Source organism: Leptosomus discolor, chromosome 1 (assembly GCF_034619465.1).
Source record: "Leptosomus discolor isolate bLepDis1 chromosome 1, bLepDis1.hap2, whole genome shotgun sequence".
NCBI lineage: Eukaryota > Metazoa > Chordata > Aves > Leptosomiformes > Leptosomidae > Leptosomus > Leptosomus discolor.
The window spans coordinates 175,396,549-175,423,108 of record NC_141391.1 but is presented as its reverse complement, the minus strand read 5'-3'; the positions used below and the strand labels follow the sequence as shown (position 1 = coordinate 175,423,108).

Sequence of the window (26,560 nt, the reverse complement as noted above, 5' to 3'; positions counted from 1 at the left end):
TTCTGACTATTCGGTTTATTTTTCAAAAACTATTTAAAACAAGTAAATCCCACGGGATTAGCCCCCCCAAGTTTTCCATATTTTACTTTGGATATGCCAGAATGTTTGCAAAGAGAGGCTGTTGCCCTTGGTACACATTCTTTCAGCTCTGATTTCCAGAGTCAACTCCATGCTCTGTAATCATCCACATCTGAAGTCTTACTCCTCTTCTTTACTCTTCTCTTAAGAGTAGTTGCTTCTTTACCACTCTCTTAAGAGGTGCTTTCCAATGGCGCTCTCACCATCAGGATCCATACCAGCATACTAAGGCAGTCAGCCAATACTTTGTACCTCCATAAGGAAATCTCTTGGTTCTTATGAATCTCCAGAGTGTATTTTTGTACTACTCAGATGCTTCATTTTCAGAGGAAATTGTGTAGAAGTTTGAGCTGGTACTCATTTTTGTCAGAGTTATTCTTGCATAGAGAACAGTTTGAGGCTCTAAACCCCTGACCTCTTCAAGGGTTCAAATCATCTTCTCTGGATTTTCAGTCAACACTTGCCTACTTCTGTGAAGAGACAACAAGCATTACTTTGAAGTATTCCATGTATTTCTTCATTGTTTTCTTTTACATGTCTTGTAATGATTATATGGCATTAGTACAGATGGGCAGAGGTACATCAAAGAATTGGCATGCTCAGGGAATGTGATCTATGCTGTATTTTTTAGAAGCATGTAAATGAAATTGTGCTCTTATTTATAACTACAAATGTATTCATACTCTTATTTATAACTAAAAATGTATTCGTATTTATGACTGCATGTTGCACTTGAAACATGTACTGTTTCATACCTAGCACTATAATCATTGTAGTGAACACTGAACTGGAAATCATAATTGAATTCTATGAAATTTCATTTTTTTAACCTATAAGAAATTTTAGCTTGCAACTACCATTTCATAAATGGCAGACAATCTGCTAGTATTTTGTAGATCTTTACCTTCAGCAATGCACTGCAGCATTGAAGTAACTCCTTTTTTTTGCAAAAGGCCAGTTTAAGTCTAATTATTCAGTACTCTGCAGTCTCTAATAATACCACAGTGTTTATACCATTATTGTGGAAAGCTGCATCATTACAATAATAGAAGCCATCAGATGTTATCTCTGTAATACAGTGAGTGGGCATGTGCATTTCAGAAAATTCTTTGCTGCAGAAAGCTGTTTCTGAGACAAGATTCTTTTTCAGCCCCTTCACACCTGTTTAAAATATCAAGACAGTGTCATTGGCATGTAAAGGTCAAAGGCTCTGTAGCAAGTCTCAAAGCATTTGTGCATGCCTCATTAGATGTAGTGACCTCCAACTGCACTAGGACTCTGCTGAGGATTGCTCCTGCAGTTCAGAGGAGTACTCCGTTTGAGGATTTTTCCCTTCTTTTAAGTAAATGAGTGTAATGCTTCAAATTCGTTCTCCTAATATATTTTCAAAATATAGCTCCAAAACTGGAAGCAAATAAATTACATTTGCCTTAATTTTTAATTAGCTGAAAGTCATCACTGCAAATTGTGTCTTCCATTACAAAATAAAATAGTCAACTGCCAGGCCTGAAATAATTAAGCAATATATTATAATTAAGCAATTTAATTTTGATTTAATTATGATATATCATACAACTTTTCTTCTGATTTAACTGACATTCCTTGGTAAAATGCTATGATATAAAACAGCATTAATGTTTACAGCTGATGGCTCTGCATGTTTTACTTCATAGTATTTGGCATTCATCAGAGCATATGGAAAAATTCTTCTAGTCTGGAATAATGCTGGCACATGATTTCATACTACCCAAATTATGCACTACATGTTTTTCCCCATTGTTATTTTGGGAGGCAAGTGCAGAAATCTTTGCAGACATCGGACTTGAGCCAAAGTTCATGGATATTAACTGGAATCTTTCCATCAACTTTGATCTGCTTTACAAAGTGAACTGCTCCCGTGTTGTTACGGGCAAATAGATAAGACTGCATGCTTATGAAATATTTATGGAGCTGTGTCATATACATATTCTGTGTCAACATCAACATGATTTTATATTAGGCTAGAGACTGTGAGGGCAAAGGCAGAACCAGTGGGTAGGCAGGGAATACCGCTTCATTCAGTGCTGCATCAATAAAATTGCTGCAAAATATCCACAAAATCGCTTCTTCAGAGCAAGGCCAACCCCATATTTAGTTAAAATCTTTCTCGACGGATGACAGTATTGGAGAATGGCTGCTATTCCAGACGACACTTGTGTGCAAACCTCTGTATAATGACAAGAATGGTGAGGGTGATTTCAAAGGGTTCATTCTGCCTGCAGCCTGGTCTGCGCCTGCATGTCTTCATGGCTGTGGGCTTGTAGAAGTAAAGTTGAAGGACGAAAAGCCAATTCTCAGCTTGATTTAGTGATTTGAGCATTCTCAGCAACATCCATAAAAACAGTCACATAAGGCAGGAAAGCTCATGATTCATCGTCTTGCATGCAGTCGGATGCTCTTACACCCCTTTAGTTTTGATGTGTTGCCTTTTTTTCCTATGGTGGTGTTTAAATTTCTCAGCAAAAGGTCAAAGGCCAAATGTCTTTTGGGGCTGAGAGCAATTGTACACTCAGAGCAATAATGAATGTTTGTTGTCTCTCAGACCCCTTCTCCCTCTGGTGTTCTGAAGAAAAACAGAACGATTATTCAGATCAGTGATATTTAGGATGCAGCAGAAAATCAGAGCAATGTCTTCAAAAGCAATATAAACATTTCAGCCGACCTTCTTGTGATACTGAAAACGCTTTGTGCATGTCAGCTCACCTTCACCCCACTGGTCCAAAGTTCTTTTCTTTGTAATGTACACTCAGGTAAAGGTTATGCAAAATACCCATTAAACAACATGAAATTAAAAATGTGCTGATGTGGGATTATGTTTGTGACAGCCACTGGTATTTCAATATTGCTGTATTTAGGTACCCTACAGATGTCGTAGCTTCATGAATACACCAATGAGACATCTGAATAATTTAAGAGAATATTGTCAGTAGCAAATGTCACACAAAGTAACTGGAAGGAAAATTACTTTCTATAAATGAAGATAAAAATGGATGCAAATCAATTTCTGTTTAATATACAACTTGCTTAAATAGGAAACAATAGGTTAGTACTTTGACAGGAGATCTTGAGGTGTTTATATTATATCCATATCACTTCATGTATTTTATATAGAAACTTTGGCTATGATCCACACCTCTGTAACTCTCATAGAAAAATAATTCTGTAATACACTGTGAAATTTGTGCATGGGGAGCAGTTATTACCCAGTTTGCTTATACTTTCAAAATTGAAGAGCAAACCGTAAATCTGCAGGAGGGTTACAGGAATTCTGAGGTTTCAAATTCATCGGTTAAAAATGCAATACCATTGGAGACGAACTCTAAGCAATAAAATTAGTCTGGCTGAAATTAACCCTGCAAAAGCCTTTTCTCTCTTGTCTAATAAATATTTTATGAAGAACATGAAGCAATATGCTGATGCAGTTGTATTTACCCAGTAAGCATGAGCACCAAGTCATATTCTGCCTATTTAGTCTTTTATTGATGAGATCCATTTCAGTGCTTTAAACATCATCTTTTTTGTTGTTGTTGTGTTTTTTTTATTCCAACAGCTTACCCAGGGTTTAAAATGGTGAGTGAAAGTCATCATGAGGCCCTGGCAGCACCACCAGCTACCACAGTAGCAGCAGCTCCTCCAAGTAATGTCACCGAGCCAGCCAGTCCCGGAGGAGGGGGAGGAAAAGAAGATGCATTTTCTAAGTTGAAAGAGAAGTTCATGAATGAACTGAACAAAATTCCACGTAAGTAAATCTTGATTGATTGTTGGCAGATTAGATTTAACTTGACATTTTCTTCTTTGTCATTTATTTAGACAGCATGCTAAATGTTTGCTAAACTAGAAAAAGCAGAAGATAAACCTGTAAGCTCCTCAAAATTAATTGGAGTAGAAAAAAATAGGGCCAAACTCGTATGTAATTTGAGTCTATTCTTGATATGTGAGATTGTCTTGGTAATTTTTACTCATGAATTATTGCTTAATTATCAAAACTGGAATGGCAGAACTTGACAGTGGCCATGGGACCCATAAGCAAACTAATTCCTAATAGTAACACTTAGGGTTTCATATTTATGACAAATGTGTGTGGGCGTATTACCTTAAAGCAAAATTTGACCATAACTCACAAATATTGAGAAAATAAGGAAACTGGGTATCTTTGTGATTAGAAAATGTAGAAAAAGTGGCAAAATGGCTTTTTAACAAGGAAATAGCTCTAATACATCAGTAATGTATGAAGATAGCTATGCTTTTCCTACTCAGTAATTCTGTTAGATCAGCCATTTAACGTTGTTTGCATGAGTTCCTGTACCTATGCCAAATATTTTACCAATACGTGTTTCTATGTAGAAATATACAAATTGGTATGTATACCAATATGTACCAATATGTATTTCTGTGAAGTCAGGAGGGTTAAATCAGCAGGGTTCTTTTGGTCTGTGCTAGAAAGTATTGATTCAAATTTGAGGCCTAAATTTGTTCACATTTGTAAAAAAAAAAAAAATAAGCATTAGCTTTTTGCTGTTGTTTATGATAATACTCGAATTCTTGAACCTGTTTGGTATGTTTTAGTATGCATACACTGGTATTAAATATAGAACTAATTCAACATTGTCAATGTCATTTCATATAAGAAAGAAAAAAATCCATTTTATTGCTGACAGAAAAATTACCTAATGATAAGAGCAGATAATTTTGGCACTTCGGTAGACATGAAGGTGCAGGCTGTGTGTGTATGTGTGTTTTAATAGCAAGCCTCAGAGAGTCATTCAATCTTCAATAATTTTTATTTCAGAAGAGTAAGTAAATGTAAAATATTTTCATGGAATCATTTTAACATATGTAAGAGTTTTCATTTGTAGAAGGTTCTCATTTGTGTAAAGAAATGTGTGACTGATAAAGACAGATAACAAATTAGAATATTAATTGATTTTTTTTATCTCTGAAATGGATCTTGGCAATCTGGCAGATGTGGTTTTTGCAAAATTGATAGCAAACAGCTTTGCTCTGTCACTCGAAATTCTCACTTGCAAGAATAGAGGTGTTACAGTGGTAAGAAGTCCGTATGTCATTAGTTTGGTAATCTGCACAGTCCAGTGCAGACCATACTGAAATGAAATTGCCTGATGATATCATGGGAAAAACAAAACTACAACAGGAAAGAAGAGGAAAAAAGAAAAGACAAGACGTTGAGGGAGAGACAGTCAGCATTTGAAACATTTGTCTTTTAATTTTTATCTCACCATGCTGTGCGAATGAGGTTGATGATGCTTTTATGTAGATATTCTTCTGGTTTAAAACTTTGGTTTTAATATGGGAAAGGCATTAATGATTTCCAATACAAGGAACTCTGTAATTGGTAGGTCTAGGAAAAGGTCTGTAGATAGAGAGGAACTTTGAATGCGCTGCTGCATGTGTTTTTAAAACAACAATGAAAACCAGCCGCAAGTCCAGTCTGGAGAATCTTATGGAATAAAACTTTTCTTTTTTTTTTAATGGTCATGAAAAAAAAAAGAACCTACTATTACATGATGAAAATGCTTAGTGAGAAAAGTGCACGAGGCCAGAAGATGAGAATTTATTACGAAATACATTATAGTATCTATAAAATATGGTACCTTATGCTGATATTGAGACCAGAATATGTTGCCTCCATTTTAGAAATCTGGACTCTTACTCAAGATCATGCACTAATTTTGTAATGGAGTGGAGAAATGAACCTGGGGTAGTCACAAATCCTGTGCCGATTGTCTGCTCTCCTTCTAGAGGCTTCAGGTGTGATTGGATCTTCCCAGCGTCTCCATCAAATACTGGGACTGTATGACATTCTGCTGTGCATGTACTTTTTTTTTAATTTTGCCATTTCAAGAAGAAAGTTGGGGGTTCATTGTACTACAAGGGGCAAAGAGGGTGTGGGTTTCTTGAAACATTTAAATATGAAGTAGTCCCACTGACATGTTGGAGTATTTTATATCCCAAATAACTTTCGTTTTCCCCCTTTTCCCTAATACCAAATACTATGTCAAAGGACTGTAATTGACAGGTCTATATGTGTTTCTGATATATAAACTAACACAAACAGATGACCAAATAAGCTTAAGTAGGCTGTCTCCAAAATATTGGGGGCAGCAGGGGAGAGGAGACCTCATTTCCCTATTGGAATATTATAGAATTTCCTTACTATTTCTTCTTTTAATGTCAATAGGGACTTGTTGGCGAGGTGTTGTTAGCCTATTACAAATCTGAAGATTTAACTGTGGTAGAAAAGTTGTCAGACCTTACCTCTTACAGATGTTGCAAATTTTTGGAGAGTCTCTCTTAAAACAGAGCAGAATGTAGAATTGTTCCAACTAAATTGTTTTTGTAGTCCCCTTCTGGGAATTTCTTTCTGTGTGAGAGAGAATAAATATGGTGAATGGGCCCCATCAGGCCAGCACAGATACTTCTGTCTAAGAACACTTGCAGGTTATTCCTCTGGTAAATTCAAACAGAAGACCTGACCCTGGATCTTACACATGGCAGGGCAATGCCATAGTCTGCAAGTTCTGTAATTTTTGCAGATCAGTGACAAGCCTGTTTTCTAGCTTGTGTACTTTCTCAAATAAAACTTCCAAAGGTCTCGTGTTCACCCCCACGTGACAGGGAAGGCTTTGAAAGCACAGTATTTACTGCGAGAGAACTATTTTTTTTCAGTGCTCTGTTGTCTGTGCAACAGAGTAATAAGTAAATGTTTTAGTTCCTTCTACCTAGGATGTCTGCAGATGGAAAATAAGCATCATGATTTAATGGATGTGTAATAGGATAGAATGTACCATATTGTGAAAAAGCTCACCTACAATCAACTTGGTTTGAGTAATAAAAAAGCCGAGCCATAGTAGGGGCTAATTTATATATAGTCACCACTTTCTTGTTTTATATATAAATTACATAATATCAGTCATGGTTATGTAAAAAAAAAAAAAATCAAATAGTGGAATACATGATGACAAAAGTAAAGGTACAGCAAACTACACCCAGCTGAATAAATACTGTTCCTTCTGTGTGGCTTATAATAGAACTGTCATATTTTTAAAATAATGTTTTGTAGAATACATAGCTGTCACAAGTTAAATAGTCTAGACATACTTAACTAACTAAAAATGTCAAGATTCCCATTAAGATTTTACTTTGCGAAACTACAAGATATAGTCTGTGCAATTTAAATTTTGTCAAAAATGGGTGAATTTAATAGAAAAAGGAAATAAAATTTCCAAGAAGACAGGGCCCATTTGTATTAGTATGCATTTATTTCAAGAGCAGTGACGCAGTATGTAAACCCAGTTAAAATTTTTATTGGTACAAGCAGAAATTCTGGAGTTTTCATTGATTTGTGTCTCTATAAAGTAGGACATACTCCACATTTTGTGGCAGGAGAGTGTCCCAAAAGCACACAAATCATTCAGAATGGTGATGTCTTAACATATTTCACTCTGGATAAAGCAAGTGTGATTATTTTATTACAATGAGTCATGCAATTAAAGAGCAAGAATCCTGTAAGGTTACTGAGGCATAACTGTGAAGAATTTTTTTCTCCGTTATGTAAATCCTTGCATTTTGGTTGTGAGTGGCTGATTTGCATAATCACAGTAGAGTTGTTTTTCCATAACTGCACTGTGTATAAAAGTCACTCTATCTTAATTGGTTCTTATACTTTCTATGCCAATTTATCTTTAATCTGCAGAATTTTTAAACTGTTTACCAGAAGGAGGAAAAAAGCACCATCTCTGCTTTTGCACTTTGCATTATAAACGTAGTAATTCCAACACCTGAAGAAGGGGATAAAACAAAGCAGATAAAATCGCACTTACACTTCTGAAAACAAAATTGCACTGAAAGACTTTGTGAGATATATTGATTCTTTCCTTCCTCCCTCTCACTGTTCTTCCATCTGGTCCTTTGTCTATAGAGGCTAGGAAAATATCTGCCATACATTTACAGTAAGCGAGTTCTAGCAAAACTGTGGGAATGCAAGACAGCTTTTGGGCAGAGGCTTTAAATTTCAAGGTACAAAGCATACCCAAATAAAACTTAACATCAATCATCGTTAGTTTATTTAATAAGCATCTTAGTGAAAGCAAAGTGGTCTTGATGTGTTTCCTAAGAACACATTCCTGTATGGAGAAGACCTCATTCTGCTAGCAAGGTAAATAAAACAGCAAAAATCCAATAAAATTCCAACTTACATCTGACTGAATAATGATATGCTGTTAATGCTTGTGGTATAATCTTTAGTATCTGTAATAGCTGAATCCAGGATGGTATCATTACCTCTTTAATAGGAAGTTGTTGCATATTTCTAATGCTTTTTGCTGTCTTATATTGTAATTGGATAAAGTTACATTTTTATGCCAACCTTATTCTGAAGTGTTTGGCTGGCTTGCAACTCCATTTGGCCTCAGTAGCTGGTGCTCAAAACCCCTAAATTTCATTCATCGTGTACAACTGCCTGATAATCCCCCAAAGCAGGAGCTCAAAACTGTGATGATTCAGGCTAAAACCCGATGTTCTATGCAGACTTGTTTCATGTTCTGTTTGCAGATATTCAGAGAAAGGTTTAATTCCCTCCCCTTGGTTTAGTGAATAACTGTCAAAACAGAATGGGACTGGAGGCTGTTGAGGAAACTGTAAAAAAAGATGTAAAAATAAGTAAGACTCAGGTCTGGTTTAATTCTAAATAATAGCTTAGTAAGCTGAAGTATATAGTTGTAGATATATTTGGGTAAATTAGAAAATAAAGTCATTCTGGATTTATATGTTTAGCCGTTTGAGTTAAAGTTTCAGCATTCAGCAGTCATCCTAGACGTACCCCATCATTTCTTTCTCTCTGCTGGTCTCTGCTGTTCTGCCCTTCTGCCTTTCTGCCTTTCTCAATTGACTAGCTGCAGTTATAGTAAGAGTTCTTATTACCCTCTATAAATGGCAGTAAAGTTCATTTCTTAATTTTTCTTTCTTATTTGGCATCAAGATTATCAAGGAGATAGTATTGAATTTTGTCTGTTATTAGAAATTGAGGATTTTGTGCACGGGGTCTTTCTGAAACTTAATTTTTATGGAGCTGCCAGTTTAATCATTTGCAGAAGATAAATTTAGGCTGTTCATTTCACTGCTTCTTGTAATGGTTCCTGGAGTGCAGGTGTCATTGGCACGAAGAGGAAAGGGGAAGTTCTTTTCTAAGTTCATAAAAAAGGAGCAAAATGCTGATAATAGAATGCTTTCAGATTTCAAAACTGGTTTAATAAAGAGAGACAAATACCATAAAATCAGAATAAAGTTCTCAGCAATATCTATTATTTATATTTCCATGATACATACCAATGTTAGTCATTGCCTAAGATCTTCTGAGGGTAGCTGGAAAAAATTGAGTCTTTGCTTCAGAGACCTTTTTTTCTGAATATAAGGCAAGTAAAAGCTGCCTGCCTGCAGAAAATAAGGACTATGTATACGTATGTTCATATGTGTATTTATGTACACACATATTTGTCGATACAATAAGCAGTGATCTCAGCTTAGGAGCAGAATGACACTGGAAAACGCTGTTTAGGTGTCCTGGTGTTCAGGAAAGTCTGAAGAACAGTGCTGGAGGAAGTGGGAAGGCATAAATTCAAGTCTTCTTGTTTCCCTTCCTATCATCAAATCATTGGCAGTTGCCTATGCCAAGAAGACACCTGCAGCTTTTCACTGGGGAAGAAACAGGCAAAATCAGAAATAAAGATTTATTTTGGAACACAGAACAAGTACAAGAAAGAGCTATTACAGTACAATAATAGAGAGGGAAAAATCATTATTTCTAAATATAGCAATTTAAATGCAAATCTCAGATTACTTTGTTTTCTCACTGAACCTCCCAGTCCCAGAGTTCAGTGATTACATGAGACCTTCAACTTTTTTTCAATTAAATAAAAGTTTCTAGATCACCTGCTGGTAGGGAAAAGCCTGAGAATACTGACCGCACACATCCAGAAGATACAAAAATCATAAGACAAAGAAAAACAATTCAACTCTATTATTTTATAAACTCATAATATGAAAATACCTTCGTTATTTTTAGGCGTCCAGCATATTTTGGATGCTTGAAATTAGGAGTCCTGAAAATACAGTTTTCAAATCCAAAGTTTCTAAATAGATACTGAGAGGTGGAAGAATGGAAGTCAAAAATTCATGACTCAGAACATGGATGAAAATCCTTGTCTGGAAAGAATAGCATGTAGTCTGAGATGCTGCTGAATTACACTCTGTTGATTGATTCTGTCACGAAGGAAATTTTTACGATCCCTGACTTATTTTCATATGCCTTCTGATAGGCTCCCCTTAACATATCCTGTACGTAAACTTTTGGATCCATTACAGCTGCCAGTTTGATCCTCATACGGGACTGAGCTAGGAACCTCAGGCTGTTAGAAGTACAAGATGCTCTAGCATGATCCAAAAGTGCTGCTGCAGACCGTAGCTAGATCCAGCACCGGCACACAAACGTGCTTGCCAGAAGGTTACACATCTCCTCCGATCAAAGCAAGCACAACCCATGCATCTGACGCACTCAGGTCTGAGGGAGGACTCTATTCCTATGCTGGCCATTATCTTAGCTCCTTGGACAAGCCGAGGGGGAAAGCAGAAATCAGAAGAGCAGACTCCTACAACCTGAACCAGAGCACCAGCTGCAGTACATTCCATCCCCATCATCGGGGGAGCCTGTTGCGTGCTAAATCCATGTCCTCTTCTGCAGCACCTACAGAATGCACTGTTCTGTCTGAAAGGAAATACTGTCTTTTAGCCAGAAGCATCCTGGGAGTGTAACCTCAGTGTCAAATAGAATTATACATTATTATGTGTGTCTGAAATACCTTTTTCAGAAACAGCAGTTGATTTTGAGTTGTATAATCTGAAAGAAGGGGAAGGAGAAGCAAGTTCTTCTGTGAAATACATGATGCTGAGAACATGTCAGCAAAATGTAAGAAAACAAAAAACCCTGTTCAGATTAACTGTTACAGCCATGGGGATGGAATTCATCTATAGCAGAAACAAGGGTAAACACCTACCTTTGGTTTGGTGACAGGGTTTTAACAAGGGGTGTCAGAGTACCCCCAAGGGTCTCCTCTAGCACGTCACTGTGATTATTATTTTATATGTTACAACAACTCTGGTAGGCATTTTATTGCACTATAGATATGTCAAGTTGTGCCAGTGCCTTATAAATTGAGTAGAGAATTCAATTTACAAGCAGAAAACTGAACATGGTTGCTGGCTTCTTTTCAGTACTGGGAATGTATCTTAAAATTTCATTACTTTGTGTGAGGGAAAGTGCACTAAAATTATGTTTACATGCATAAAAGAAACACAATCTTTGCTAGTCTTCTTCAAACTTACCTGCGGATGAAGTGTCTACAGAAATTACCCATTATCTGTTACAATTCAGTTTGTAATCTTGCTCTGAAAATGAAAGTTCATGGAGTGATTGTTCTGAACTTAAGATGGAGAATACATTTAAAGATTGATTCCCAGCAGCATATTGCATAAAAGAAAAAAAGCACTTGGGACTATGGTTAATAGATTTGCTTTTAGAAAGTATGGTATAAATGGGCAATGAAAATATAGGAATTACTGTTAAGATTGATATTCCATCCTTACCTCAGCTGCTTGTGCCTAGGCACTGTGGCAAGATAGAAGATATTCTCTTGCATTTTTATAAGAACAAGGAGCAGATAATGAAGCCTTTCATTCTGAGGCACCGCTGTAAGTTGGCACAGCTGAAGAATAGAATGTCATTCTTTGTTGTTATTGTTAACTATTCTATATAGAACTGGGTGAGATTGCTGCTGAGTATTATCCAAACTAAAGTCTTCCCTGAGGGATTATAAATATGCCCTCCTTATTTTGGTTGATACATGTTTTTTAAAGCATTTAAACTTTTTTAAAGAGACAAGAAATCCTTTATTGATATATGAAGTGATTAGGGTATCTGATCAACAATGCTAGATTGCCAAGGTGGGTGAAATACTAAGCCACTGACCACCAACAGGAGATTTCAGGAATGCTGTAGGTCTGTAGTATCCTTTCTTGCATTCCTTTTGTCTTTTTAGTCTTGGCTTGTATTTCAAGCGAAATCTTGAACTAGTCTGAATCTGAAAATCTCTACTGGTTCCAGAACACGCAGCCAGTTTGCAAGAGCTGTGGAGGTGGCCTTAGATCTTCAGAAGGATCTTGGTATAGATAGACTTTGCTCTGACTCCACAGAAGGAAGCTGTGCTGCTGAACTCGAGTGACTGCCTTATCAAGGCCGAGTTCCAGCTGGCAGCTGAGCGAGCCATCTGCCTACTCCCATGCAGGTTTCTGAATCTGAATCTAATCTTAATTATCAACTTGAGCAAGAGCTCCCTACTTTGCTCACAGCCCCTATATGATTTGGGGGCATGTTTCAGTACTTTAGCTGGCACTGTTGCCCTATTGCAGTGAGAGACGCCAAAATGAAAGATGACATTTGTCCTTTCAGATGGGTAAAACATTTCAAACTACATCTAAAAAGAAGCTCCGCAAGTGCTCAGGGTTTCTACGCTTAGCTTTTAGGAAGCACACTCTGGGAGGCAAATTCATAAATCTGAGTTAAATGCCTTGTTTCTCTTCAGAACAACACAGAAACAGGAGGCCCAGGTCTGTCCAGAAGGAAGAACTGGAGCTAGATGTGTCTGAAATGGTACTGCTCTCACAGACTTTGATATCTAGGAAGAGCCCTAGGTTAGGCCCTTATAACAGACAGATTCACAGACTGAAAACACTTTCCCTGGACTTAGAGACCTGATTTCTTTCACTTTGAGAGCAATTGTTTCACCTCCTTCTGTCAATGTACAATCTGATGAAGAGCAAGGATGCTCACTGCACCTGGCTGAAGGACAGCATATGCATTTTGCTGTGAAATGCTGTTGGACAAAATGAGCAATTGGTGAATGGGTATTTGGGGCTCTTTACTCTTAAACAAAATGAAACTTCGAGGACTAAGACAGGCATCAGATTTTTTTTTTTACAGGAGTTTATAAAGAGGCAATACATTCTTCACATAGTCAACAATGTTGATAATAATTTGTATAGCTTTCTGACAGATATTTTTATGGTCCTTGCTTACCAGAGTTCATTGAATTTTCTGTTTCTTCTGTGTTATTTCATTTATTTATTTATTAATGCTTTTCTAGCCAGAACTCAGATGAAAAAATTGGCACAAACAATATACTTGCTAACCCGACATTCAGACTTGTTTCTTCTTTATGTTTCGAACCTCAACTCTCCTCCAAAGCCACCTTTTTGATCATGTTTTCTAAGACCTCAGTACCAAATTTTCAGCAAACACATGCTCTGAACTGGAATATAGCATTTCAGGTCTCGGATCCAGAGTCAGTTATTTGTAATATGCCATGGGTGCAGATTTACTTGCAGCATGGGTGAGGGAAGGAGGACAGAGGAAGATAAGGCTGGCTTACTATTCATAAATTTCAGTCCAGCATAGCATTTTAGGTTACAACTTGGTGATGGTAATCACAGTATAGGAAACTGTTAGAGAATACCAGTTTCTAATCTGTCTTGCCTCATGAAATATTTATGGATGAGTTTCAAGTCCTAGGACAGCAAGGTGGCCAAGATGACAGAAACTAGTCTGAGGGGTAGAGGGACGGTGGATACACAAGAAAGCTTAATGTTGCCGGAACTCAGGGCATAGCATTAATGATGATAAAATAGCATGAAAAAATATCAAAATTTACTTGAGTATTCTGAAACAGCCATGCATTTATTTAACAGTGAATGTATGGTACACTGCATTTCTTGATATAAATACAGGTATGTAGGAAGAGACAAAATGGAAGAAGGGAACTACAAAAATCTTTTTTCTGTTTGGTTAATGCATTAACTGAAGTGCTTAAACCGTGCAACATCCTTGATTTGCAACAGCTCATTTTTGTTAGGAACATACTGATAGCTGGGCTTTGATTCTGCAAAGTGCACAGATCTGTCCAACATCACTACTACTTCTCACTGCCACCTAGAATAAGAAAACTAGCTACAATTTTATAATGATAATGACAAGAAGCATTTTTATTCTGTCGAACTGAATATTTATCCTGGTAGAAAAGGAACAGAAGATATATCCTCTTTAAAAACAAACAACTAATCCCCTAAATAGTGTCCACATAAGGTAGAATAATTTGTGTTACAAACCGGTGACGGCATAGCAATGCTAGCTGATCCCTGCAGTGCAGGATGAGTGCAAATTGGTGAACAAGTATTTTCTTGTTTTCAAGTCTTTTTTCTTGACTGACCTACACCGCTCCTCTAAATAACGTGAAAGACAACAGAAGTACATTCTTACTTGATATAGCCATGCAAGTATAAGCTGAGTATGCAGGCTGAGTTCTGATACTGAAATGATGCACAGCAGATTTTAGAATTTCAGAAGGTTTCATCCAGTAAAGTATTTAAATGTGTACTAACCTTTAAGCTCCTGAATAGTGCATCAAATTAAATTTGTTACGCACAAGTGGTTTGGAGGATCGAGACTGTAAACACTTAAATTTATAATACATCCTGCAATTTACCTGATGAACTGCTATGTTAATTCATAGTTTAATGTAAATTAATTTTACTTTAGCTACGGTTATTTTAAAAGTTTGTAACTCTACAAGTGATACAATTTTAGAGACATGTACCACCGCATGTATAGCAGTAGTAGCAAATTTCTTTTCAGACCTTCATAAATACGTGTATAATTTTTTTACCTTCCATTTTGTTCTGTTAGGCTGCTTGCTGAGAGTTGTACCCTCTTTTATCACATGGCTTATTATCACAACACACATTTTCATGATTGTTGTCAAAAAAAGACGGCACTTAGGGCTGTTGTTTAGTTTAAATTATCAGTAGAGTGGTACTTTGAGATCGTTTGGGATGGGGGGACTGAAATTTTCCAGTGGAAACCATTGGAAGAATGTAATGACCTCACTTGGGATTTGGGCCAACCCTGCAAACATCCAATTTCCACAGAAGTGATTGAGGTTCTTTCCATTTAGTTTAATGAGAGTTGGATGGGGCTGTAAGGCATTACGATCCTTTTGGGAAAATCCCAGGGGATCTTCCATCACCACAAAAGCTGAGGACATTGGTTTTATTCTTCCTCCAAAGTACAGCAGACCTTGCATCAGCATGTCTCCACTGCTGTTCCCCAGCATTACTGGCTCAGGGGGAAGCAGGCCACCACGGTGCCTCTTTCTGTGCCTGAGAGGGATCCAGCATACTGGCAGATGATGTTGTTTAGCTTTCTACTGGGTTTAGGTCATCTGTGAGCTTTAGTGAGTTGTTCAGCTGTTTGGCGGGTGTACTGGAGTGCTGTAGCAATGAGCAGGGAGCGGATGTGATGCCTCAGTAAATCCTCCTGCCTTTCAGCTTCGACGCTGAGAAGCATCTGAAAGTCAGCATGAGACTATCACAGGGTTCAAGACTTTTTCAGTGGCTGGACCCCAGCAATACTTTAATCCTTGCAGACAAAATTACAGGACTGTGTGCAATGCTACTGATAGCTCTCTATTTGGGCAAACTTCTTTAATCTTTCCCCTGGTATCAGGGGGAGCTATAAAGTGCTAGAGGCATACATTGTTTCGCTCATGTGTGCTAAGATGGGTCACTTAATAGGTCAGCAAATGCTCTAATGCCTGTCTGTTTCCAAGTTGATTTTACTTTGGTTTGGTTTTTGTAAGAGGTAAAGACAAGCTGTAATACAGTTACATCAACATAGGACTAAAATAAATTATGTCCACACTTATAGTTGTTGGGAAGTGTACTTACTGTCCAGTTCCCAAGCTTAATGAGACTATATCCAAATTGTGAGGATGTTGAATTACAGCAGTTTGTTACTCATTCAGCATTGTCAGAATGAGGGTTGGGAGCCATTAGGAGACTGAAGTGTCAGTGAGGATGCTTGATGTAGCAAAGCAATGCTGATACTCCCTGCTTTCCCACAATATTTTATGAGGCAAGGAAAATAAAGGGGGGTTGCGTCAGTGTTGTGTTTGTACTGACATTTGGGGAGTGGAGAATTGAGAGCTGTAAAATGTATATGTTCCTGTCCTGATGCTAGATAAACTTAAAATTGCCTTTTCTAAGGTTAAAATAAAATAGCAATAATCAGTGATTCTTTCTCCAAGAAGGTGCAACACCTGCTTCCACCAGACAGATGACCATTAAAGACAATGTATGTCTTCACAATCTCCATGTCAATAGGTCTGATGTTCTGAGAATCACTGTTACAGAGTATGTTGACGAGATGTATGGCTTGTAAGCATTAGAGGTCACATCTGTGATCTGAAAGTAAACGATAACCAATTTGTGACTTACAACTTCAGTTCTTCTCACCATCTACTGCCTCTTTTCCTTACTTTTCCCTCGTCACACAGAACCTTCTCCTCTCATGTACACTTCCTGCTTCTCCAGAAAAAAAAAAAAAAAAAACCAGTTTTGCCATGCTAACACTTTGACGGAGAATACCATTACAGAAGGAAAGTGGAAAGTTAAAGCCTCTGATATTTTTTTGACATACGGCTGAGAGAGTCATAAGGCTTCCTGCCAGTGCTAGTCTCTGCCCTGTTCTTCAGGCTGTCTGTCTGCCATAGGATAATTCTGAGAAAAAAGAATAAATAAAAAAAAGTATTTCTCTGCTTTTCTGTCTACTTCACACATAGCTTGCTAAGAAGGAGTGAAAAGCATTCAGTTAACATTTTATCAAAGTAAACTGAATACTGATGTTTATTTTTTAGTAACTTCAAGACTAATGTACTGTAAAATGTACAATTTTTGCTTGTCACAGTGGTGGAAGTCAAGTGGGTTTTTACTAGCTGATTTTTTGCTCGAGACTAACAGGGCTCCTGTCAGTGATCGTTCTTTACCCTATGAGTATGTTGTACATTCCTGCACTGCACCATGAATGGGAACTCTCCTATCCCTGCTCAAGTGTTTTCTAACTGCTGCTAACTACGCTACTAGTTGGACAAGAAACATTTTTGGAAGGAGAGTCAGAAGATAAAAGTGTGTTGCGTATGACCCTGCGTTGTCAGGGGCAGTCAGCAAAATTATGTGTGACCTCAGATAAGGATCAACAATTGAGTCAAGCCAGGATAAATCACAGCATTGCCAAGTTTAGAGAGAAGCCAAAGGAAAATCAGTTAAAAATGCTGGCTTCCAGAAGGTTGTTTCCTGGCATGAGCTGGCTCAACTTGAACGCATGTGAGGCCAATTAAGTAAGTACTAGCCACTTGCAAGGGGTATACCTGTCAGAACTGCTTTCATAAAGGGATAAAAGGGCTATCAATCAAAATATAGTCTACATGTTGGCCATAATTAAAATACTTTGACTAGAGAGCTATTTAATAGCATTTATTTTGGGTGGTATTTTTAATTCTTCAGTGGTTGAATCTGTGGAAGCCACTGCAGAGATACTGGATCTCTAAGCCATCAGCAGTGAGGTAAAAGGCATGTAGCTTTGCTCCAGGGAAGGATTTCTTCTTTCGTCAGGTGTCACCTCTACCATGATGTGCCTGAATAAATATCACTAGTTTCACTTGCTTTAGTGGAGTCTCCTGGGACAACGCTGCCAACATAAGTTATTTCTGATTTGGGATTGGTTGAATACTAGTCACAGCATAAAAATATTACCTTCCAAGCTTACTACATATTTCAGTGATGGAGACAAAAACTTTATCCTTGTTAAATACAATTTATTGGCCCATTTTTACCTCTGCCAACTGCATTTCTCATATACTGTAATGTTCCTGTATGTAGCCATAACTTCAGCTCTGAAGCTGCATTGAAAAGGAGTATTGATAGGGTCTTTATTTTCCTCAGCACAAGGGCAGGCTCCTCACCACCTAACAGACACAGGAGTTTGTGACAAGTCTGATTTGAATCACTCAAATTGTCATTTCAAAATACATAGAAGTTATCTGCTAGTTTCTGGAAACCCTTGTTTAAGGTTTTACCAAATAAATCCTAAGTTTGCTGTTCTGCAGAGCCATATTGCTAGCATCAGTGATCAGAAAGACAAATATTCACAGATTTCTGCTATAATTTGGGCAAATCAATAATATTTTGCTGGATTCCTTGGTTATTGAAAATATAGCAAAGGCAGCACAGGATTAAGATTCAAATTTTATTAAGTGTTGTGCTCGCTGATATAATCAACTTTTAAGTCTAGAGGAAGTCAGAAATTTTGTGTCCTATGTTGTTTTTAAAAATAATTTCTATCTTACTGTATCATGTATCTTACTTGTTTTTTACCATATGTAAATTATCGTTCTCTGTGGTGGCTTAAAACTCTGTACTGATTTAAAGACAATTCACAGATGTCTGAGCCGTAATAAGGCGTTCATGCATTATAAAAGTAGTTTGTCTTATGAGTACTATATATTGAGTGAAAGTAGGAGAAATACGTGATCAAATACGAGAATAATAGTAAAGATAATAAATAAAAATACACAAATAATAAATAAATAATGACTAGTTATTACATAATTAGTCACACATACATAATAAAGAGTAAACCAAGTAAACGTAGTGTCCTTAATGCAATATGTATATATAGGCACATGTTTGTACCAGTCTAAAAGCTCCAAATTGCACTGAAATCAAAATATGATGTAAAAATAAATGTATTTGACAGTCCCCTTTTAATTCCTTAGGAAACATATGATACGATGATAAAATACAACATGAAGAAAATCTGGGTCTGAATAAAATTTCCCTCGTATAAAGTTAAATGGTTTTAATTTTGAACTTTTCTTCATGTTACATATTTAGGAGAAAGAAAACACAATTGTTATGAAGTCTCTGATACCTTAAGGCTTTTTAGTGTAGTGCACAGTACTGTTAACCATCCATGCACATATTCACAAAGGGGGATATTCATTCTGCTACATGGGCCTCTGTGACAGACTGTGCAGCACATAAACCTCACCTTCATATAGGTTTTGAATTATGAAAGATGCCTTTTGCAAGCTTCTACAATGGAGTAAATTTCACACCAGCATGTGGAAAAATACCATGGAAATGACTATTTGATTAGCAATTTCAGACTGGCATTTCATTTGAAAATTAGTTATGACTTACCAAAATATCCCTTTTCTATGAATCACCACACTTACCTTTTCTAGGTTAAAGGAATGCTGTCAAAAACATGCAGCTTTTTTTCCTGTGTATTAGTAAATTCACCTTTAGACGTAATCCGGCAAACACATTCAGCATAGTTTTGCTGAAATTAATGGAACTATTTACAACTGAAAGGACTCAAATAGCAGCTCTACCTGTCTAGAAACATCAGGAAGCAAAGAAAATTACTTTAATGGGACAATTTTGAGAATTTTCATTATTTATGTTTTCTTTTTGATAATGGAGTCTTCTGTGTACATTTTTTCAAATAGCAGACCCAATTTTCACTATGGGATTTATCTGTCTTATCTATTGCTCTTTTACTTGGAGGTTGTATTTTCATTCTTGGAACTAGTGGGACTACAGTGGGGCTAAAGAAGGAACGGTAAATGCTGATAGTGGTGTCACCAATTTTTTTGTAATAAGGATAGTTGCTAAGGCACTATCATGAAAGTAGGAAGAACATGACTTGCGTCTTACTTAGCCTAAAAAGTTTAAACCCATGTATCTCACCCTGAAGAGAAGAAAGGGCTATAGGTTAGACTGCATGGAGAATACATTACTCAGGCCTCTCACTGAGGCTGATACAGAAATCTTTCATGGGAGACCCAGGGACTCGGGAACGCTGCTGTGTGGGAGAAGTGGCTTAGCTTCTGACTTCTGTGGAGTAAATAGCTCACTGGTTGGGGTAACAGTGAGAGAAGTCTCCAGAGGTCTACTCTCAAGCCTATTTCAATTTTTCATACAGTGACTATTTCATCTAAAATGGTAGGAAGAGTCCTTTTACTCTCCTGGGAGAGTGTCACATCTATAGTATAGTTCTTGCATGCTCTCATTCTATGAATCTTAGCTAAAACAAAGTGTGGCCTGATATGGAGAATTTCTCAGGCATATAGAGCCATGCCTGACCCACAGAGTCAAGGACATACTGGAATTCAACATTTTAGCAATCTGGATATTACTAAATTCCACATTTTAGCAATCTGGTGAGCCTTGAGAAAGGGAGGAAGAAAAACAATGAGATCTGGAGAGCCTCTTTGTTGGATTCAGAATCCTGCCAAGCACTATACCTTCGTATCTTTGGCTTTCTACAGACATAGTTATTTTAGTTTGAAGCAGGATCAAGACAGTTCAGACTATTTCTTTAAGGTGGGAATATGCAGAGTATCTTTATCTACTGTAATACCACATGGAAGTATGTTGTGATGAACTTTTTGTCAAGATTTGTCATTCTTTGACCTTCTTTCATCTGAGAATTGCTAATTTAAGCATTTTAAGACAGTTTTCTAACATGAAGTTTCTTTCCTGAATTTTTGAGAGGGAAAGAAAAAAGATAAAACACTGGAATTTATTCTTTTACACTGGTCTCAGTAGCCTGTATGCTGGGTACAGGGTTATACACATTATTTTGTTACCTCATGGCCATTTTAGTTCTCAGTGCTAGAATCACTTATGACAGAACTTCAATTGAGAGCAGTGAGTTTTCATGCTGGATACAATGTATATGGAATTTTTATTTGCCAGGGAAGAAAAATTTATTCTGTAATAAGAATATTTTAAAATAAATCCTTTGACAAGAATAGGTTTTGATCATGCCTGATTTTGCTGTGGACAACTCACGTCGGTAACGTAACACATCTGCAAGAGTGGTTTTTTTGTAGTTGAGTTCTGTCTTAGTAAGTGAGGCTGAAGGATGACTTACAGCTTCAAGCTTTTTTCTTCTTTCCAACTGTATAATTTTGCGTAATAAAAGGGCATTACCTCCCCCAGTCAGTGTGGACTCCGTTGCTGTTGTAATGTATGTGTGGATACATTATCACTGCTTCTGTGAATGAAAAATTCCAAAGCAGCTACAGAGAATTTATTGGCTGATTACTCACCTGCTATTAAAGTGGTTCCAAATAAAGTGAAATGGCAGACACACTGGCTCTTGGAAGCTCTTTCCAACTTTAAAAGGAATTCTGTGTGTTCTCTGCAGTGCTCAAGCTGCGTTACAGATGCACCATATTTAATTATATTAGTTTTAATTAGACTGCAGATGCAAAGTTGGATCTGTATATCACTATTAGTCTGTTCGAGGCACTTTCAGCCAATAAAAAACCACCATCTTATTTGCATTCATTTAAATTTGTTAACCTTTTGCTTGCTTGAATAATCACTGTGGAAGAACATGTATAACTTAGATATTAATGTGCTGTTATTGTCATGTGGCACTATATGCAGGAAGTAACCTAAGAGACAAACCTGCAAGGGAAGAAAAAAGGAAATTGCGCTGAAGAATTAATTCACTCTTAAATAAATCTTTCTGAGAATTCCATTTATACTTATTTAAATTCCCTTAGAGTACTTATTTTCCAAGACAATCTTTGCAAGCTTTGGACTTTATTGATTGCTCTTCTACCCTTAATGTTTGTTTTCTTTATGATCTTTTCATTTTTATTTCTTCATGCTTCACAGAGCCCATTTTCTTGAGCTGCCTCTCCCTTTGTGTTCTGAGCTTAACTCAGTTCTGAGGAGACGGAGGATTAATTGTTCATTACTGGTGATGCTACAGGTTTGAAAGAATTGTCGATTAGCTATTGCAAAGGTCTTATTAGGAGAGAGCACAGCTGCTTCTTTACTTAATTGCAGAGTACTTGCCATAGGAATTGGGAACCTGGGACAGAAGCCTTGTTGGACAGAAGTCATCAAGACCATGGCCATTGATTTCAGCAGGTTGACTTCTAATTCCAGAAGTGATTCTTTTTCCTGTGCTTAGTTATGACATTCCCTTTTAATTTTTATTTCTCTATTCTGCTCAAACTTGCAATTAATCACTTTGCTTGTATTTACATAGTGACAGAAGCAAGAACTCTTCTGTGCACTTTTTATTTTAAGATTGGATCATTTTTTCGCCGTCTTTGATCAGTAGTAATGAAATTTATCCAATGAGAAGAATAGGATTTAATTAAATTATTTTTATAAGTGGGATGCACTTTTGAGCAATGAGAGGATGCAGTGGTTGTTAAATGGCAATAAGAAATTGTGTCCATGTAGAGCAGCTGCTAAGGTTGACTGTAAATACTGGAGTGAAATAATGTGTAAATATGCAAGTCTCAGGAGAGAAGCGTACACAAGGCATGGGGCTAGACTGACCATTCTCAAGTTCTAGTGACATTCTTTGTGACCCTGAAAGCAAGTCACAGGTCATCCTCTCCTGGCTTTCCTTCTTTAAAAGGAAAATAATACTTTTCTCTGACTATGCTGATTAGCAAATTGTCATTCAGAAAGCAATTCAAAGATAAAAAGCAATTAACATGGGGTATTGTCAACCAGAGGACTGTAGATCCAAGTCTAGTATAGAATTTTTGAGTCAGATCCTGATGGCCATTCACTGCAGCAAAGTCAAACAAGAATGTCTAATAATTGATTTTCGGAGCTGGTGTAAGGTTCCATTTTCTATTCTCTTCCCAATGAATAGAAGAAGCTGGTAACATTTCAGTGTTGAGTTTTCAATACGCCCTTACAGGAATGCTTCACTTAGTGGAGAAAGTCTGGCCTGGTCGTACGTGTAGGATCAATCTGTGCTGAGAGCACTCAGTGTCAATAGGACACTACAGAAGGAGATGGAGGAAAAGGATGCTCTTTCTGTGAATTGAGCTTGTACAATTGGATCCCATAAGGAATTAAGTGCCTAAAATGTGTCTGGGTTTCATTTGGGCAGTGTAAGGCAAAAGTGACACCTACTGCAGATAATCAAAGGTGGACTCTGGTACTGAGAGAGAGGATTTATTTCTTTCTGTCATATCCAGGAAAAATGACTGACATAATTTGAGAAGAGCTTGCAGCCTGCATTCGGTATGATGTGGCTGGCCTTCAAACTCAGCACAGGTGAGAGTCAAGGAGTCTCAGAACAACAAAAGGCCTCCCAAGCTGGCTGTCCAGCAGCAAGCCAGATACAGGGGTTTAAAATGGAGGGTTTTCATCTAAAACCCTGAGCACGTCTCACAGCAGCAGACCGCTTCACCTGTCTGCTTAACACTGTGGAAGGAAAATTCCCTTTCGAAGGACAGATTCCTACAGCCCTTCTTTTGGGCGAATGGGGACAGGAATAGAACAAGTATGGGTCTTCTGATACTGCACTGGTAGCACAACTCACCACTTTTTATGTATTAATCTGAAAGTTGGATTGCTCCTTCAGGAAATGGAGAGACTTACATTAAATTCCTTCATCCAGCTGGAAGCTCTAATGTATGACAGCACTTCTAACTCATGCTGAAGTCATGGCATTGTGTAGGAAATGTAGGCCAAAATGAGAGGTGAGAACAGATTTCTGGTTCCTGTTCTCAACATTGCTAAATTTTAGAATAAGCAATAATCAGCAAGTAAAATACAGAAGTTGATGAAAAGAGTCTTCTTTTTTGTGGTTCCTCCTCTGTCCCAAAGCTGGCAGAGTCTTACTTCACCTCTACTTTATGTCAGGTTTAAAAAAAAAAAAAAGGGAGATAAAAGTACTAGATGAGATTTTTAGGAAGAGTTGCTGTCTTAAGAGACAAACTGATAGTTGCTTTTGCTGATAGCCACTAAGATTAACAGGACAAAGAAAGAATTGGGACAAATGGCCTGTATTAATCCACACTGTACAAGAACATTTTGTGCTGTCCTTCAGAATGATATGTGTGCTTATAAAACAGTCCTTTCCAGGATTCTTTCAGATCCACATCATCCCCTAAACTAAAAATATCAACTTTGGGTTACAGCTGTAACACACAGTCATGGCCTAGATGAATATAGGACCTGACTAGAGCTCGTGTAAATTAATTATTCAGGCTAGTTAGCAGAAGACTGAAGCACAACATAAGAGGAAAACATGTTCCAGGCATGCTAAATTAATAACTTCTAACATTGCTAGGTAGGCAAAATGAGAAGCACAGCAACAGTGAGGAGTGTGTTATACTTGTACCTTACAGAAGTAATGATGAAGGAAATGAGAAACAATTTGCAGGTAATATGTAGGAAATGTGGATTAAGAGATCAAATGTAGTCTACAGCTTTTTCATTCCATAGACCTGAAGAGCTATATCTGTATATTGTCCACATAATTTTGATGTAGATTTCAACATACTAACATGACCATGAAACATGCATGGAATTCCAGATGTGTGTACACAAAGGTTGTATACTTGGTTCCTTCAGCAAACTGACCACTTTTCCAAGAAACACAGCTTCCCTGGTCCTGTACAGGTAGCTTTTAATGCCTCCTAGGGGTATTTTTAACTTCTTCCAGACTGAACAAGAAGGAAAACTTGAATGCCTAGCATTTGCACAAAGCATTTTGCAGACAATTGTGACCTTACCTCAATGGAACAAAATTTCAGCTTTTGTATTTATGGAGACCAGAAAAAAAGCCTTGGAGTTCTTATCCTAAAAAGGATAGTCTTCCTTCTAAGGGATCATAACTCCAGATTTGATTAGATCTATTAATGAGGTCAAATGATGCTTTTAGGCTGGTAGCTAATGTAAACCAAATCTATTTATCACTTTGGCAGTGGTTCCTGCAACAAAGTTAATGACCATTACAGCATTTATAGTTAGCAAATCAGGAATGGTGCTTTTTGTGCAAAACAGCAGAAGTTAGTAATCAATCATCATCATCCTCATCATAATAATGCTGCTAAATGAGCTTCTGAAAAAGAAGAGCAACATAGCTATTAACCTTAACTGTACTTTGAAAACAGATTTCTACCTACAGAGGCCACTACTGATATGTGGGTTGCAGCCTTGATAGCTTCTTGCAGAATAAAGGAAGTCGAAATACTAGGCAAGGGCATAACCCATATTTAGATTCTTTGCTTCAGTCTTTTAAAATGAAACTGAATGCTTAAAAAGAGAAAGGTCAAAGCCTGCTATTTTTTTTTTTAAATAGCAGGTGAAAACAACATTTTATTCAAGGCACTTGAGTTGTATATGATCAGTGAATAATAAAATTAAATTTCTTTTTTCTGTATTAGCATCGTAAGTGTCTAATAACATACAAATTCCACAAAGCTCTATCTTTGTAATATCTTCTGATATACATCTTCATAGTGACAGCCGTGTGCTGGTGGAACAGAACAGACTTCTTCAAAAGCTGTTGTGCACATTCATGCCAGTGGTGCTTTCTTGGGAAGTTTGGCTTGGCAGGTTGGAAGTGAGGGGAATTCTCTTTCATGGTGCTTGTTAAGGCAGATGTGAGATGTGCCATGGGCACAGCTCTCTCTTTCCATCCCAGCACTGGGATGAGGCTTGGGATAGCTGGGCTGTTGGTACCTGCTCCCTCAAAATTTGCAAAGCTGGTATAAATATCCTGACTAGCACCTCTGCATAGTAGATAGAGGTCATGAAAACATTTTAGTTTGAATGCCTGGGGCAAGCCTGGAACCATTCAGTCCTTCAGCACACACACCCCAGGCAGTCTAGCAGACTACACACTGCAGAACTTGCCTAGCTGCCCTGGTCTACCAGGCGTGTATCATATGTGCAGCAGAGCCAACACCATTATGCCCTCAATCCCACGAACCATTGTCACCTGTATAATGTTCTCAAAGCATCATCAGCGTGGGCTGTTTACTCTCTGCCCTGTCCCAAGCTGAGCAGAGTGCCACATCAAGGACAGAGTTGCCTGCCAGAGATGCTCTCCCACGTATGCCCACACAACTGAATCAATACACAATCTGAAGTCTCTTGGAAAAATGCCTATGTACAGCCACAGCCAGCCTTGCTTAGTCCCACTGAGGTGAGCAGAGCCAGCCAGGTGTGGAATAGTACAGTCATAACGCCTGCACCCTGCTCTGGTGTACTCTATGACTGACACATGGTATGAACCCCAGCCTGCATACAGTGCACCTGCGTACAGTGCACATTGCTGGCCATGCACCAAGACTAGGATTATGTAGCAATCCTAGCATCCAGTTGCATCCAGATTTGAGAGGACACTGGACCAACAAGGTGTGTCTTATTGACAATCTCTGTGAACAAGTGCATGGCTTATGCTGGTTGTGCCTGCCAGCAACTGCACATAAGTATTATGGGGCCATTCTTGGTGTTATAGACACCCCAGAAACAAATGGGTGGACATTGTGGGATGTTTCAGTCATGGTGACTAGGGATAGGGAATTTCATCTCGCACTGAGGGTTCAGCATGAAAGTGCTGTACATACAACCATTTATACAAAAAATAGACAAGGCTGTGTGGCCTGAAGAATTATTGAATGTACCAGATTTT

The 26,560-nt window shown here is 37.7% G+C and overlaps 1 protein-coding gene across 2 annotated transcripts in view; it reads left to right on the top strand.

The window, feature by feature from the left end:
- The first annotated feature begins 3,675 nt into the window (after positions 1 to 3,675).
- The window catches only part of SYT1 (synaptotagmin 1), a 130,699-nt gene continuing 107,814 nt past the window's right edge, over positions 3,676 to 26,560 (top strand). Inside the window, exon 1 of one of the 2 annotated variants that reach the window (XM_009951817.2) lies at positions 3,676 to 3,856. In XM_009951817.2, the coding sequence (XP_009950119.1) occupies positions 3,685 to 3,856 (172 nt within the window). In that variant the 5' untranslated portion in view covers positions 3,676 to 3,684. The remainder of the gene's footprint in view (positions 3,857 to 26,560) is intronic. The other variant, XM_009951818.2, reaches the window with a different exon arrangement.